The sequence below is a fragment of the Rattus norvegicus genome, chromosome 1 (assembly GCF_036323735.1).
Source record: "Rattus norvegicus strain BN/NHsdMcwi chromosome 1, GRCr8, whole genome shotgun sequence".
Lineage (NCBI taxonomy): Eukaryota > Metazoa > Chordata > Mammalia > Rodentia > Muridae > Rattus > Rattus norvegicus.
This window is the reverse complement of record NC_086019.1, coordinates 22,545,873-22,563,504: the sequence shown is the minus strand read 5'-3', so window position 1 is coordinate 22,563,504 and position 17,632 is coordinate 22,545,873. Positions and strand designations below refer to the sequence as shown.

Sequence of the window (17,632 nt, the reverse complement as noted above, 5' to 3'; positions counted from 1 at the left end):
CCTGGAACTGGAGTTACATGTGTTATGAGCCTCCCGATGTGGGTGCTGTAAACTGAACCAGGTCCTCTGTAAGAGAAGTTAGCGCTTCAATCATTGGGCCAATTCTCCAGCCTTTCCACACTTTTCCTATTTCTTCATCCCCAAATTTGGCATTAACTAAAAGTTCCTTCTCCCTGGGGCCTTACGCAATCACCACGTGGGCATAGCTGGACACCACTTGTCTTTCCACAAGTGAAGAGGGAGATTTATCTCAAAATGCCTCATGTTAAACTGGAGTATACACCTGACGTAGGAGACCCCTGAGCATACAGTGTTAGGACTGTCTCCTAAGTCAGCATCCCACAACTGTTTCTGAAGCAAAAACAAGCAATATTAACAAACGGAGCAAGAAAGCGCCAATTACTACTTTCGTGTATGGATGGCGCTGTGCACAAGTGTGTGCACAAGAAATATCGTAAAGCTCTTAGAGAGTGAACTGTATTGTGAGAAACTAAAATAAAAGCAGTGTGTACCACCTTCGAAGTCAGATTTATCATGCTAAAATGAATTGAAGAGATATTTAAGAACGTGTCCCAGTGAAAGCTAAACTGTAGGTACCCAAATTTAATGCTGGAGATTATTTTCAGCACTTTCAATTCTGGTGTAGGATTTTCTCAAATCAGAGAAAAGGTCAGATAGGTTATGGTTGGTGACGGTCACATGTTTCTTTAATTTTATGCTATACTTGCATTTTGTATTTAATGTATTTTTCCTAAAAACTACCCATAAAAAAACCACATTTAAAAGCAAAAAGTTTTATCTACAACATTCAGTAAAAATATTGAAATGGGATTTAATCAAGCCATTTAAAAAAAAAGACACACTGTTTAATCACAGAATGAACGCATGAACTCAGATTACCGTGATCTGAAATGAGAATGAGGTTCAGGCATTTATCCAAGCCCAGGTCCTTCAGGCCATCCATCAGCATGCCAACTATGTGGTCAACCTTCTGCAGGGCCTTGATGACCTAGGAATGGCAAGCAAGCAACTGTGTATGATGCACTCTATGATAAAGTTATTTCTACATAACCATGGTCTACTGAAAGGGAGGGAGGGGGAGGGAGGGAGAAGGAGGGAGGAGGGAGTTAGGGAGGGGAAAGGAGGGAGGAGGGAGGGGGAGGGAGGGGGAGGAGGGAGGGAGGGGCGAGGGGGAGGGAAGGGGCTATTGAGGCATTGATAAATTATGATACGTACACATTAGACTAATACAGGTCAGGATCATAAAACATCTACCAATAATTAGGAGTCAAATGATCCAGATTGTATCTACTCTACACTCAACTCTACACTCTGGGGGTACCATTACCTAGTCCCTCCCTGAGATTCGAGTATCAAACTCAGACTAGACTCGGTTAAACCAAAATAACACTCACTCAAGTCTGCAGTGCCTGGGCAGATGACAATGCCTTCCTAATTAGCATTTCATTTCTCACTGTCAACTTCCACTTAATCATTTAGATGGTCGCTGTGTGAGCACAATGTTTCCTGATCTTCACAGGGGTTAGAATTAATCCACAAATGCTTTGTGTAGTTCTCTTTACTTAAAGAAAACCTTACAACTCTCAGGAGTGGAACCCCTTATTTCCTCATGAAATCCATCTGTCTTATACATTGATAGTCCAAGGCTATGGAAGGGTTAAGAGTTTGGGTAAGCCGCTTTCTGGCATTTTCTTTTCCTCGTACATTATAAAGCCATACAAAGAAAGTCTTGTCTATATTCTCTGTACTATATCATCACTTACAGCTTCACGTTACCTCACATTAATACAAGGTAGGATCCTTCAATACGACCCTCTGCTCACAGGAAGACAGCCAAGAGACATGGATCTAAGTTTTAAGTATTAAAGTGGGTTTCAGGTGCCAGTAATACTAAAAGAGTTGAATTTAGGTGATGAATACGACTTGGAAAGTCGTGGGCTTCATCCAGAACAAGAACACATTAGAAAAGAAGCAGGAAAATGAGCAAATCAGACGGGGTTGCCTGGATCTTAATTATATGACCTCGGCATGGGTCTTACACACCAGTGAACTAACACAAATTAATAAGTAAAATAATGAAAATCGCACCAGCTGCCCAGTGGATTGTTTAAACCATAGCAATAATCATGAGAAGAGTTTCTCTAGTCCTACTGTGAGATAGCCAGTCTGGTCACGCTTCATCAAAACCCTGCCTCTAGCAAGGAGCATGTCTGCTTTGTTGATGACAGAGTCAGAGTTGTGTACAGGGGAGCTGCGATCTGCCATGGAGCTACTGGACACATCTGGATGGAAAAACTACAAGGGACAGAAACAGACCTGGCTGAGGACTAACGTGTCCCTCTTTTGTCTGACAGGAAAGCAACACAGAATAGTATCTGCTCTTTCAAAGGGTTCAAGTCCATGCCAGGCACAGGGCAGAAAAACAAGAAAAGATGGTCTCCTCAGATGTTTAATTCAAGTGTGTGTATGTGTGTGTGCGTGTTGGGAGGGGGTGCCTAGTCCCTTTAGTTACATTTAGCAATCATCTTGCATTTACACCAAGGAGCACAGACATGGCTACCCAAAACAGAGCTCACAGTAGACATAGCAAACCAAGCTTCCATCTGGACAAGTGGTAAAGAATCCTAAAGACTCATAAACTATCCAGCCTCCATCACCTGGGCAGGGAATTAGTAGGGATGTGGGGTAAAGATTTAACTAAGGAAGGCAATGGGTTTGTACTCTGTCCTGGACTCATAGGAGGAGAGAGATAATAGACCTGACAACACTTCTTCACCTTATGTCCAACGGGATTCCCAATCCCTTAGTTTCTATTTCTAGTCACATCTCAGGCCATTGGGAAGAATTCACGTATCAGAAGAAAATAGAACAGGGATACAAGGAGGAAGAAGTTCAAGTCGCCTTGGGATCTGATGCTCTATACACCATGGCATGGTGATGTGAACTCGGAAAGTGGGAAGTGTCGCTTTAAGCTATGGTGACTGTGGCCAGGAACTGGCTATGATTCTAAAAGATGGCAGGTTGAACAAGACACATTATGATCTTGACTCCGTAGGTGACTGGTTCCCATCTCTAGTGTCACCGTAACTAACACAAATAATTATTGACTGCCTGGTTTTTCACTTTTGATAGCGTCTTTCATGCTTTCAAGTCTCAGCCCTGTCAGAATCATGGTTCAGAGGCAGGAGAGTGTCTCCTAACAAGAATAAGAAGAGGATGGTTCCACAGAAACTTGGAGTCTTGGGTACTGAAAGACTTCTCACAGAGCTCTCAGGTTTGAAGGCAAAGAGAGGATATGAAGGTTAGAGAAAGAGGATGTAAGACTCAGAGTTGAAGACACGATTTAATACAACAGTTTAATAGAGCACTGTAAGAAATGTAAGCAAAAACCAGTTCTCTCAGCTCTTGTTTTGTTTAAACTGTTCTCTCTGGTGACATAGAATTTTATGTGACGTCCTTTCCAAAAACCATAACATCTTACTTTCCAGAAGTCACAGTACCTTACAGAATGTTCTTGAAGTCCACTGCAAGAACACTAAGTTTAACGAAGTGATTATTATTAAGAGTGAACTTACCTCACTGCTTACTGGTCCGTGTGAATGCCCTGAAGAATCTGGTTCTTCTAAATACAGAGTGTAAAAGTGTGGTCTAAATCAAACAGTATCAAAATGTAATATTTTACGAACACATTGAAAAACAGAGTGGAAAGAATAATTCAACAGTTGATCCTGTTTTAAAATCCTACAGCACTGGGGTGATGATGTCCCTAAAATGCTACAGCCCTGGGGTGGCGTCCCTAAAACTCCAAGGAGCTGTTTACAAGCTTGGGGCTCTTCAGAACGCAGCTGTGACTGTTCACCAGTTTCTTTGGATGTAAGTCATTGGGGCGAACAAGAGTTTTGTTATGGTCTGTATAGAAGCACGTGGTGTCTATAAAACAAAGCAGCCTTTGTGCCGGAAACCGTCCACATACCTTTCATAGCTAGGAAGCTGTAGCCACTCGAGAACAGCTAAAATCCTTTCTTCAAATGGTACTGACCTAAAATTGAGGAGAAGCAAATTAAGCCAAATCTGCAATAACTCTATGTCAAATATAAATATTTTTCTTATTGGAAATAGTAGGGATCTTTGAGCAAGCAGAGGCACCTGCTGCATTTGAAATTTTTGAGATTTATTTGCCATTCTATAATTCCAATATCAGGAAACTGATGCAGAACTGTACTTTGAGGTCTATAAAGAAAGGTCCTGCCCTAGACTCCCCACCCTATGACACACACAAAGAAGGTGTTATTTTCAAACTTAAATTTGCTTTTCTAATGAAGACCAAGGCTTAACTTTATACAAATAAAGGTGATTGGGCTTAAAAATTGTTTCTTGTCTTCTTTTGAGATATTATACATTCAGTTAAGAACAGCCACTGTCACATGAAGAACTGGTGTTTCAGAGGGACTTGGTCACTGGTGACTGGAAAACAGACACAGTGACAACACTCTATAGTCCTCCAGGCAACTTTCCTTTGATGAAATTAATTCTGCCTCCTCTGGCCACTGGGTTTTGTTAACATAGTCCTTCCAAAGCCTGCTCACCCCATATATATCAGCTGTGCCCTTTACTACATCTAGGCTGCCCCTCACGGATCTGTGGGCTCCCCTAGGCTAGAGGGATGCACCTTGGATCTCACAGAGCACTCCATCCATGAAATAAAACCATGGTGAGCAGCTGAGACAGGAACAGACCACATGCTCTCCTCCCGTGAGCCCCACAGAACACACAGTACCATGAATTGACCAAGAAAGGACTGTCCTTAACTCGTCTGGCATTTGTGACCATTTTTGACATTCTATATATCATATAGCCCTTCGATCATAAATTTCAAAAGTATCACAGAAACTACTTTGGTAGTTTTGCTAAAGTCAACGAAAGAAAATCCTCCCTAAAATGTCCATATGACTTTGAAAATCAACCAGAGAGGCCATCTTCATAGGCCCTTATGTTAGAGAGTAAATATATTGAAGGAACTTAGAAATGGAAATACGGAACACAGCAATCTTCTTTTAAACAATGTTCCAGACTCCACCATGACGTAGCTCCTAGCTATGCACTCTTCATGTTGTGTCCCCCATGCTCCTGCTGATGGATTCTTGAGTGCACCCCTCTTTTTCTTCTCTTGTTCTCTTACTTTCTAGAGTTAAAATACACAGCTCCCCTGTGCTCAGAACTGTCCCCACTGTGACCTCTCTGTGTCTCTCTTTCTGTCTTTCTCTCTCCCCCCCTTTCTTGCTCTTTCCCTCTCTCCTTCCTTCCTTCGGTACTATTTTTCATTTGCCTTATTGGATACAGAGTCTGATTATGAAACTCCGGATGGCCTTGCATTCACATTAACTGGCCTTGATCCCACTCTGCCGTCTAAGCTTGCCCAAAACTCACGACCGTCCGTCCTGCCTCAGTGCCTTGCTCCATAAATTACAGTCTACACCAACACGCCCAAGATTACCTTATTAGAAACAAAACCACTACTCAGAGATCAGAACACTTTCTGTGATCTATAAGCTGGCTGATTTTACTTTCTACTCAGCACCATCTAAAACTCTCTAAAGAAGTTCTTATTCAGAAGATCTTTAGTTTAGAGTGTCTTTCGAGTGTTGGAACTCGGGACTGAGTGAAAGGAAGGGTAAAGAAAACTAGAAGTTGTACTATGTTTCAAAATCTAGGGGAAGTTCACCTACACGTACCCATTATACACTTTGTAGATATCTGGCAGAATCCCATCAATTTCCACGTCTGATCCTGGCCAGAAGTATGTGCCAGACCTGACCTCCTGATGATTAGCGGTCACCCAGATCTGGCAAAGAGAATGGAAGGACGTTAGATGGTAAAGATATTAAGCTCTAAGGAGACGGAACGATATGAACACGTTCTTCTTCAGTGACAGTGTTTTCAAAGTCCAGCAGTTAAGCTACCTTAATCATGTATATGAGGTATGCTATCAAACCATGGTAGTTAACATTTATATCCCCTTAGCATACTTGACATTATTGTTAAAAATTAATTGTTTAGGAAGCTGAAAATATGAAGAACACTAATTTGATCGCTCTGTAGTATGTACCCACATCAAATTATTACACTGTGCACTATAAACATGTAAGGTAAATAATAAGTAATAAAAACTCTCATGCCGAACAACTAGAACTTCAGGAGAGAAGGCTCAGGTTGGGAGAAAGAGAACTTTGGTACAACCCAAGTCTATCTCTAAAGTAAACTGTGCAATCGCACATACATACATACATACATACATACATACAAACATACATACATACATACATACATATGAGACTGTCAACAGCTACCTGCACTCCACAAGGAAGATAATACAGCTAGCCAGATTCCTACAGAATCATTTCACTTTTCTCTGATTAAAATAAGTATGAATAAAAACTATTTTAGTAGCCATAATAAACAGCTTACCGGCTGTCCTTTGTACCACAGAGGGTTGAATTTCTCTTTACTTTTAAGTGAGAAAGAAGCGTTCATTTTAGGATCATACATCTTGTTGTCAATTATGCCATGTGATTCTGGATAAAGTCCCTAAGGAAAGATCAAGTGCAGGTTATAGCTTACACTCCAAAACAAATCATCTCATCCTCTTCTGAAGTCGAATTACTCCCTTGCACAGTGCTCCAGCTACGTCTTCCCGGTACAATCACAGAATGCTCGGAATGCCTACTCACTGTGACGATGCTGTAATGATTGGGAAACGTCTTGGTAGGGTACACAGGCCTCATGTTTTTAGTGTACGTTCCACAGTTTTCTAGACAGAGAACAAAACAGCAGAAATTGTTATTAGGCGTATCCCATTAAGTAATTATCCCAGAACACAGAGCAAACAACCAGATTGAAATTCAGCATGAGTCAAAAGTAACACGACTGCTAGGAATTTAGTATTAACAAGGAAATAAAGTGTTATTTGTTTCTCTTTCCTTCCCTCGCTTCTGTGCAACCCAATCTGGCATCGAGTTTGGTACACAGCAAAGAAGCTAACCTTGGAGCCTCCTGCCTCCACCTCCCCAGTGCTATGATTACAGTCATCCACCATTATGCCAGGTTTATACAGTCCTGGGGACTGAACCTGGGGCTTCATGCATGCCGGGCAAGCACTTTACCACTGAGCCTCAACTACAGACCTTAGATTCTTTGTTAGAAAAACAATAAGTTAAGTGACTAATCCACGTAAGCAGTTTTCCTCCAATCACCAGCAGCCTGAATAGATGGACAGATGTGGTAACACGATGCTTGGTACTTAGTGTTCAAATAACTAAAGACCAGTAACCATAAGGAAAAGTGGCTACGCTCCCAGCTAAATCCGAAAATGAAGACGAAGAAGACACAGTAGTTAAAGTGGCATTGTCCCTGGCTATAAAGCACAAACAAACCACCCACAGATGAACTTCTTAGTTACTTTAAAAACAAAAGATATGTGGAGGGGAACAGAGGAGTCAGATGCTGTTGACCTCCTTCTGGTCTAGCCCTGTGTCTCACTCCTCCCCACTGTCTACTCTTGGGGGAGGAACATACACTTGATGACCCCAGCACTTGAAATGCGTTATCTAAAAATGGTTCCCAGATTGGTACGTGTCTGCCTATAGATGAGTTTTCTAAGGGCTCTGAGTCATCAGACACAAAGCTCTCACACTCCCAGTCACCCAATTCTGTAGTTTGGCTAAGCCTTGATTGGGTTTACATGTTACACATGGGTGCGGACAGCGCCTTAACTTTGAGTTCAGGGACCATGCCTCAGGAAGGGACAGAGGGCTGACTAATACCTCTCCAAGTCCACAGGCCTGATTGATGCCAAGTGACTAGTGAAAACGTTACCTTCCAAGCAGACATTAAAAGTGGAAAATTTTAAACCACCACAGCGTAATGATACATATATGCACTTACTGGGAGTAATTTTAAGGTTTTAAACAACATAGTGTATTTGTCTAGGAGATATTTTAGAATTCCAGAAGAATGCTAACATGACTGCGTATCTACTTCTATTTCAGGAACATAGAACAGGACAGCGACTGCCAAGCACTAACAACTAACGAAGTCCATTCATGCTCTTCCCACTTCCGGTAATTACTAAACTTAAACTGACTTACTAAAATTAAGACTTAAAGCTTCAGCTGTGATATGAAGAAGAGAGTATCCTATCTCATTTTTGGAGAATAGCCATTCAATGAGAGCTTTAATTAAGATAAAGTTGAAGGTGAGCATGGCTGGACACGCCTATAACCTTGGTGCTTGGGAAGTTCTGCCAGGAAGATCAGGAATTCAAGGCTATCTTTACCTACACAGCAAGTCTAAGGCTAGCCGAGGTTACATAAGATATTGTCTCAAGAAATAAAACACAAAATTGAATGGCTATTCAGTTTGACCCAAATGATGACAGAAGCTAATAGTCTACAAGAGTTGTATATTAGTTTCCAAAATGGTCGACCTTTGCAATTCCATTTTAACATGAAAACTCAGGAAGTAAGTAAATATTTTTCCAAAATTGTCAAGAAGAATAAATATTAGTGGTCACAGTCCAGAGTTCGGATACAAGGACAACCGGTTGAACTAGAAGTATTTTGGGGGCAGTTTCCAAGATCTACAGTATCAACACTAGTGGTCTCACAAATCCACTGCTTTGCAATGGAGAAGCTTGGTAAAACAGTCAGAGGCTTAGCAGTACTTTTCCAAAAACATTCCCCCTCCCTCATCCATCTCCGAAGTCGTGACCCTTCAGTACTCAACTCTGAAGTTACTCACTCAGCTTGCTAATGACAGGAAGAAGTCCACCCCAAGTGTGCAAATATTCAGCTCTGAATCCATCCAAAGAAAACAAGAGAGTAGGGGGTGATTCAAACCTGGTAAAGAGTGAAAGAAAACTGTGTAAAGAGACAAAAGGAAAACACATCCAATGAAGATGCCTCTCCCTGGCTCCGCCCTCTCCCTGACTCCACCCTCTCCCTGGCTCCACCCTCTCCCTGGCTCCACCCTCTCCCTGGCTCCACTCCTGGCCATGTCCTCTCCCTGACTTCACCCTCTCCCTGGCTCCACCCTCTCCGTGACTCCACCCTTTCACTGACTCTGCCCTCTCCCTGGCTCCACCCTCTCTCTGACTCCACCCTCTCCCTGGCTCCACCCCAATGAAGGTTTCTCAATGAGGTCAGCCTGCTATCGAGGTAATCTGAAAAGTCAGCAAGTACACAAGAGAACATCCTCCGCACATTTATATTCGTAGACATACTTTATCAAGGAGTAATTCACATGCATGTATCATCAATAATATCTTTAAAGGATCCATGCTGTTTGGAGCTCCAACAAGAAACTTCAATCACAGTTCATGCCATTCCAAAATTTTGGTCAAATGATACTGTCATATTATAAGGTTTTTATACTTACTAAGAAACTAAATTTGACAAATAAACTACATCTTCTCCACTAATTCTCTTTCTTTCTTTTTTTTTTTTTTTTTTTTTTTTTTTTGGTTCTTTTTTTCGGAGCTGGGGACCGAACCCAGGGCCTTGCGCTTCCTAGGTAAGCGCACTAATTCTCTTTCTGAACAAACCTCTGTCCCTCCTTCAGTAGAGTGCCTCATTGGCTTCGTGGCTTTCCTTTTATATGCTGAGGATCAAGCCCAGGTGTGTCTTCACTAAGGCTAGGCATGCGCTCTGCCCATCAGCTGCCTCCCTGGCCATATTTAATATTTAAGTTCAATATATTTCAAAGAGATAAGTACATGGTGCAGAAGCTTGAGAGACACAGTGTTCATATATTTAAACAATGAAGTGCCCAGGAATGTTGAAACATGAGTTCACAGAGAGACACAGAAGGTTTGTACCACAGAAAGCCCAAGAGGCATAAAACACTGTATCAGGTATACTCTGCAAAAGAGAATGGCTAGCCCTGGATTAAAAGAAAAAAGCCCATGGCTCAGAAACTGGGTCACGGCAGTTTTGCTTGAGGATGGTGGAAAGCTACATTACTAGATAAGTAAATAACAGAACACATTTCTCGCAATTCCTCAGAACTTTAGAGTCTCAAACATCCAGACCCAAAAGCAGCCACACCAAAGGAAGAATTTTGCTATACAATTTTCAGTAACAACTCTTGATAGCCTAGTCCTCCTGGGCGATTGTAAACCAACCGTGTGTAGTCTCTCTCAGTCATTGCACAGAACTGTCAATCAACCAAAGCCATAAAGTCTGGGTCAGTGGAACACCAGGTAAAGACACTGATATAAAGTTGCCCAAAATAACATGCTCCAAATTATGACAGGAGTTCTATTTTCCAGTAAAGATTTTACGTTGCATTTTAGAGCAATGATTAACATTTTAAAAGAAAAATTTAGCAAGTCTAAAATTTTAGTTATCTTGGCATTTAGAAAACAGCTTACAGAGGAATCCCCATCCCACCCCCCCAAAAAACCCCTTTCTTCTGATGAAATTATTTTGCTTAGGCTTAGTTTTTGTTGTCATTACTACTGTCTCAAATTTTAAAAAAAGGTTGTATGATAAAATCAATTACATAATAAACAAAATAAGATAAAAATACAGGTTTAAAGTATTTTAAAGTCTGAAAGACATTATTTTAAACTGGTTTAAAAAATATGTATTTCTGCCAGGTGGTGGTGGCACATGCCTTTAATCCCCACACTAAAAAGGCAGAGGCAGGCAGATCTCCGAGTTCTAGGCTAGCCTGGTCTACAGAGGGAGTTCCAGGACAGCCAGGGCTACACAGAGAAACCTTGTCTCAAAATACAATAAATAAATAAATAAATAAATAAATAAATAGGGGTTGGGGATTTAGCTCAGTGGTAGAGCGCTTGCCTAGGAAGCACAAGGCTCTGGGTTCGGTCCCCAGCTCCAAAAAAAAGAACAAAAAAATAAATAAATAATAAATAAATAAATAAATAAATAAATAGATTGACATAAACAGTTCAAAAAAGAACACAGACGAATTATAAAAGTCAGGTAATTCCCTCTCATAAATGTGTTATGTATACCAAAACTGCATACCAATGCAAAAAAAAAAGAATTTTTAAGAGCTATATTTTGCTACAAGTTCAACACTAGAAACTACAAACTAGAGTCAAGATGTTTTCTCCCATAGAAGGCTACAATCACGTCACCCACATTCACTGACAACAGCCACTGTTACTCATGGTATGTCTCTTTCTACTGGCTTCCAGAGTGAGGTCGTACCACAGTAAACACGCTCTGTTGAAGGCAAATGTTCAATTAGCCAGTGATTTATTACTATTTCTCATCTTAATTTAGAAAGAGAAAGAAATGACCCTTCTCGAAAAGGGAAAAATATGTGTTTGGGGACATGAGCTTACTCTGCTGGACACTGTGGTGCATCGATGGTTTCGCAGGCTTCTTCTACCCAACTCTTCTTTTCTGGAATATTTTCAAAAAAATAAAAAATAAATAAATTGAGCCCACTCGATAATGGCAGGAATGCAGTGTTTTTCAGACAGAAGAGCATAGATTCCCCAAAGCAAAACAAACAGACATCACGAGGCACTAACGTTAGACAAAGACCACGAATATAGAGTTACTCTGTTTCCAAAATAAGTTAACAGGAGAAACCCAAATGCAGAACTGCAAGATGCAAATATACTAACTATTCATTGCCCTGTGTCTGCATATCCTGCACCCACGGATTCAACCAACTGTGGATGGAAAATATTTATTTGTTTGAACGGCATCTGTATGGGACATTATACTTTCATTTCCTAAGCGGTGTTGGACACCAACTGTTTACATAGCTCCTGCATTTCATGGGCACTGTGAGTAATTGCAAGGCATTTAAGGTATGTGTGAAGATAGGCACAGGTTATGTGCAAACACTATGCGGCTTAAAATAGAAGGGAATTAGCACTGGTGGGCTGAAGTGTCCTCACAGGTTATTCAGCTTGTCTCCATGAAATACAAGGACAACTATCCTGTCTTTGTAAGAACTGAGATATCATTCCTGCTTTCTAAATCTTAGTGTTTTCAGCAAGAATGTATAGCCTGTCCCGGCCTCTCTACACAATTGGTACTTTGGAGGCTTAGCTCCCTCCCATTTAGACTCAGGTTCTGTTAGAGATTTCAAGACGCCTCGTAATCCTTGAGCAAAACATTACAGCACTGTTAGTACCCTTCAGAGTAATTTCCCATCTCCAGCCATTCCACCCTGAATGTGCCTGGTCTCATCAAACCAGCCCTAGTGCTACATGACCAAGACTGTGCTTCTTTATTACAAGGAAACCTTGGCCAGAACTGGAACGAGATCCTTACTCAAGTACAGTATTAAGTATGCAGCCACCATCAAAATGGCATGGGGAGGATGGAAGGGAAAAAAAAAGAATAGAAAAATGGCTTCAGGTAAAATAAGGTCAACCGTGTACGGATAGTAACTAGCCAGATGGCATCGCGCGTTCTTAGTTCATGCACACATTAGAACCATCCTGTAATAAAAGTTTTACGAGTCTCTTTCAGCAAATGTAATTGGCCCATCAACACAACGGCTACTGTAGTAACAGTGAACACAGCCGCTCCCAGAAAAGACAATGCTGATGCAACCCCACCCCACCCCACCCCCAAAGGTCATGGAGGATGCCAGGCTCCAGGAGAGCCCAGTGTAGGGAAGCTGACCTTGGCACACTGAACTGTAGTTGATGCAACAGTCATTGTGGGCTTTGCAGTCGTCCGCACAGGAGCACACAAATCTGGACAGCCTCTTCTCGCCGCACCTGAACTTGTTGCAAGTCCATATATGTGCTGGAAACCAACATCAGACAAACAAACTCAGGGGTCAAGTTCAACACTTCCCGTGAAATCAACACCATCTTGGACAAGAGGATAAGAGACAACAACTCATTTTATAACTGAGTCCCATGATTCCGCTTCTGCTCACCCTTTCTGAATAGTAAACATGCAGGCACCCACAGATAATATTTCACTAGAAACCCGGGATCTCATTGCTTTTAAACTGGGGCGCACCGTCGTTATTGTACAAACATACAAAACCCCTGGCTTCCCCCAGCAGCCATATTCAGGGTTCTCAAAGTCTAATCTAGAACTATGCATGCTAGTAAACAACTGTAACTCTAGTCTTCAAGAAGCAGAGGCATTGGAGACCAGCCAAGGCTATAGAACGAGACTCTTGTGTCAGAAAAAGAAAACAAAAGAAAACAAAACAAAAAAACCTATATTTGACTCCTATCTCAATTTTTTCTGTTTCAATGGTTTTATTTTTAAAATGTTCAGTAAATAGGCAAGGATTCTTTCTTTAGTAGATCCATAATGGAAACACTCACATTCTTTTAAGACTGCATTTAAAAAAAATTTAAACCACAAAGTTTTGGCACACATTAAACACATACACAGTTTTGTTAGCCACAAAGCATTTAGCAAAGATGAAGATTTTTCTTTGAGTGTTGAAAGGGAAAGGCTACAGTGGAAAACATGTACACTCTAAAATAGAAAAGAAAAAAAAACTAAGTTGGGTATGGTGAAGATATGCCTTTGAGCGCTGGACTCGGGCGGAGGCAGGTGAATCTCTGTGAGTTCAACTGTAGCCTGGTCTACATAGCAAGTTCCAGGATGACCAGCGATACATAGTGAGAGACCTTGTTTCAATAAATGAATGGATGGATGGATGGATGCATGGATGGAAGGATGGATGGAAGGAAGGATGGATGGATGGATGGATGGATGGATGGATGGATGGATGGATGGATGGATGGATGGATGCATGGATGGATGCATGGATGGATAGATGGATGGAAGGATGGATGATGTCTCGAAAAAACATTGAGTTATTCCAACCTAGACAAGAAGATGCACAGCTTCCTGGCGATCCTTTCCTGACGTCAGTGACCCCGCCCCTTCCGGTGACTGCACCCTTCCCCGTAACCCCGCCCCTTCTCCCATCATACTTGGTTCCACACAGGTCTCTTGGAAATCCAGACAGCAGTTCCCAAGGCTGACACAGGCAGCATCGCAGCGACAATTGCTGAACGTCCTTTCAAAGCAGCGGCCTTTGCAACTTTTCACTGAAAATTGTGAATAAGTCAGGTGCTGTCAATCACAAAATTACAAAGCATGCACCAGCTAAAGGCACACCTGAGTCAAGACGCCACCACCGTGGAGTGAAACTCACATCTGTCGCTAAGAAACCAGGCATTTTTACAAAGATCAAATAGAGTGAGGAAACTGACTTTCCTAGAACCTATCGGAGGAAGGGGGCGGGGCGTGGAACCACAGTAACTGCTGTGGCTTCATACACATCTGGCATCTGTTAAAAGAGTGCACGCTACCCCGAACTCAGCTATTAAAATACCTATTTTTCTATTTCTTTGATGCGAGGCGAATTAGTTCATTTTATGAACAAATGCACAGGTAATACAAAGCCCACCTTTTGCTCTAGGGTATCCTAACCAGACAGGTAAAATTGGCATATTTCAAACAATCACTAAACATTAGATGAATAACAATATAATAGCAGAATAGTTCAGCAGGACAAGAATGTATTCAATTTTGAAAACTGAATCACTGATACCCTGCCATATGGGGTACAGGAGAAGACACTTCCCAATCAAGAGAATGACCAGTGAAATTGCCTATGGTTTGCTTTCTTTATCTATATGGTGGGTTTTCTGTGCTGTGCAGAACACGCTCTTGACACCAGGGAAACACAATTAGAAGTGTGATGATTTCGTTACTACTTTGAAACTAGCCACGGCAGAAATATTTAAAACTCTCTTGAGATTCTCGTCTCTTAGGGATGCTAACTGGTCTCCTAGTAACCTCCAGAGCTGCTTTGGTGACCAACTCCTTGGGGCTTGGAGGCACCTCTGGTCATGTCTTCATGGGTTGTTTTGGTTGGGGTGGGGGGTATTGTTTTTCTGGTCACAGATTTTATTCCACATTTTAATATAAAAAATTGTAAACAAACAAACAAAACATTTTGTATGGCCAAAACAAGATAGGGCCTCAAGAAGAATGCTTAAACTAGCATCGAACTTAGGAAATCATCAACATTTGGGGAGCATTGCAGGACTTGGAGATTACGGTTACCTCAATCATATTGTAATTACACACACATGCACATACATATGCGTACAGATGTGAGTGTGCACATATGCACATACAGAGAAACGCACACAGACACACTCACACACACAGAAGCACATAGGCACACACACACACAGAGAAGCACATAGGCACACACACAGAAGCGCACACACACACACACACACACACACACACACACACACACACACACACACAGAGCCCGCAGTATTCATTACCTTCTTTGGCACAGCTTGGTTTCAACCCAAAGATACAACCAAGAATAGTTGTTAGCACGCATACTGACAAAACCTGTAAGGAGAGGAAAGGCTGTTAGAGTCTTCTGAAATCCTCCTATTGCCCCAACTCCATTCCTTCTAGTGCTTCTGACTTTGCTAGTGAAGGTGTTTCCGGATGTGGCAGCTGATCACGGGATCTCGGGGACACGCTCGCTTTTGAACATTTCAAACTGCACACTGATTTAAGTCCCGTTCTGAGATAAGCGTCAATCGGCAACTTCCTCGATCATCCAAAGTTAACGGAATGAAGGAAACACTTGGCTAACCCAAAGGAATTAGCATGAAAGAAAGCTGTAATCCTTCAAAGAAGAAAATCTATGAAGAGGCTCTACTTCCTACTGCTGTCTTTAACATTCCAGGCCTCTTTTACCTGTTAACTTACAAACCTAAACCTAACAGAGCACCCTCAGATGCACCGTGCCTCGTCATGGGGTTGACCACTGGGCCACAACATGGCCATGAACTATCAGTGTGAGCTGAGGGTTAGCTCATAAGTTCTAAGCCTCTGCTTGTTCACTGTGAAAGTAGAGAACTAGACTGCACCAATCTCTCAGGATCCTTCCAGGGGTTCTGTTTCCTCACCCTCTCCCTCCCCATGATCCCTGCCTTTAATATTTAAAATGAAGTAGACTGAGCTTGAAACCCCTAAGACCATTAACAAGTTTTGAGGGTCAGGAGACAGAGGGAAATAATACACAGAACAATCTCCCGCCCACCTTTTTCAAGTCAGCATTTCCTTCAAAGCACCCTGAAATGTCAGCTCACAGGGCATTCACAGAGAAAGGACTGTGCACAAAAGTGGTGTGTGACTGAGGGAAGAGTAAGAGCTATCTCCAGGAGCTCGGGAGCATGTGAGGGAAGGCGGAGACAAAAACATTAGACATTTACACAGCACTCTCCCTGGCCTGTGCCTTCACTTTCCAACTAGAATTCCCACAGCCAAACATCATCAGAAAAATATTAAAAGGAAAATCACAGAAATAATGATGTCTTTTAAATCATACACTATTCTGAGTAGTCATACAATTCGTCACTGTGCTGTCTCTCCGTGGACATACACCTTTTTGTTTTTACGTATCGATGTTGTGTGCACTGTCAGTTTTACGAGTATCCCTGGGTTCTCAGATCCCGACACAGTACTGTAGTACTTGCATTCAAGGAACCCATGATAGCAGCCCAAGGCCATGTGCCAGAGCCTCCAGTATGCACCTCGCTCTGCCTCAACACAAGCAAGACCAGGACAGTATGGTAGGTATTTTGAGAAGAATCAAACTCCCGTAACTTTTATGGCATTCTTTTGCCATGCCTGTTTTTATTGTTTTGATGTTATTTTATTAGTTTTAATGTAATTATGTGCCTAATTTTTAAATTTTTAGGTGGATGGATAGAGAAAATATGAGATAAACTGATATGTAGATAATACATAGATACGTAGATATAAATATAACTGTATAGATGGATAGATATAGAGTCCGGTACTACCCCAGTTTCAGTTCTCCACTGATGTATTCCACATACTTGTATATACTGCATGTCTCGTTTTATGTATGTATAGCCTATTATTATTATTATTATAGAACTATTAGCATATCCATAAAAATAAGGAATTATCAGAAGAAGCCGTGAGTAGTAACTACATAAGGTCAAACGAACAGAGTGAAGTTATCAGAAAAGGGTGCTGATGGAATTCTCCGGAACTGTTCATTCAGTGACATCCATGCTACAGAAAGGCCGTCAGCAGCCTCTATTCAGAGCATCAAAACCTCTGTTGCTGTAGGCTATCCATCTAGAGGGTGAGCTAGCAGAACCACTAATCTATATTTCACACACTAACACCAAACACTAGAGCAGTAGAGAACGGAAGTCTGCTTTGTAGAATTCGTCTAGAGCAGTTTGGACTTGTGTGCCTGCTCCCCTCCCTCCCTTATATAACTTACAATATGAAATAAAGATCGTTTCTGCGCTGTGAGGAGTCGTTTTCCTTCCTAAGTTCACGCTGCTATCCTGCTGCGACCCCTCACTAAAGACTTTACTGTCGATTCTCCTAGGGCTCCTCATGTAAGCCCATGACACAGCCTTCACTCCATTCCTCCGCCTTCCTGTCTTCATCCACCAAACTGTGGCAATGTCAACAGTTCCACAGAAGCCACACCCTCCAAAACTCCATTTATATTTTGTTCGATTTTCAATTCCAGCACTATCATTTTTTTTGTTCAT

The 17,632-nt window shown here is 41.7% G+C and overlaps 1 protein-coding gene across 3 annotated transcripts in view; it reads right to left on the bottom strand.

Annotated features, from left to right (window-relative positions):
- Enpp1 (ectonucleotide pyrophosphatase/phosphodiesterase 1) overlaps positions 1–17,632 on the bottom strand; it is a 64,994-nt gene that overhangs the window by 19,540 nt on the left and 27,822 nt on the right. For 2 of the 3 annotated variants that reach the window (XM_006227692.4, NM_053535.2), the window contains exons 2-12: positions 15,356–15,428; positions 13,982–14,098; positions 12,696–12,821; positions 11,393–11,453; positions 8,818–8,915; positions 6,750–6,829; positions 6,487–6,606; positions 5,754–5,863; positions 3,995–4,060; positions 3,597–3,669; positions 901–1,009 (exon numbers count right to left, since the gene is read on the bottom strand). In XM_006227692.4, coding sequence (XP_006227754.1) covers positions 901–1,009; positions 3,597–3,669; positions 3,995–4,060; positions 5,754–5,863; positions 6,487–6,606; positions 6,750–6,829; positions 8,818–8,915; positions 11,393–11,453; positions 12,696–12,821; positions 13,982–14,098; positions 15,356–15,428 — 1,033 coding nt within the window. Of the gene's footprint in view, positions 1–900; positions 1,010–3,596; positions 3,670–3,994; positions 4,061–5,753; positions 5,864–6,486; positions 6,607–6,749; positions 6,830–8,817; positions 8,916–11,392; positions 11,454–12,695; positions 12,822–13,981; positions 14,099–15,355; positions 15,429–17,632 lie in introns of those variants that run through there. The other variant, XM_039092963.2, reaches the window with a different exon arrangement.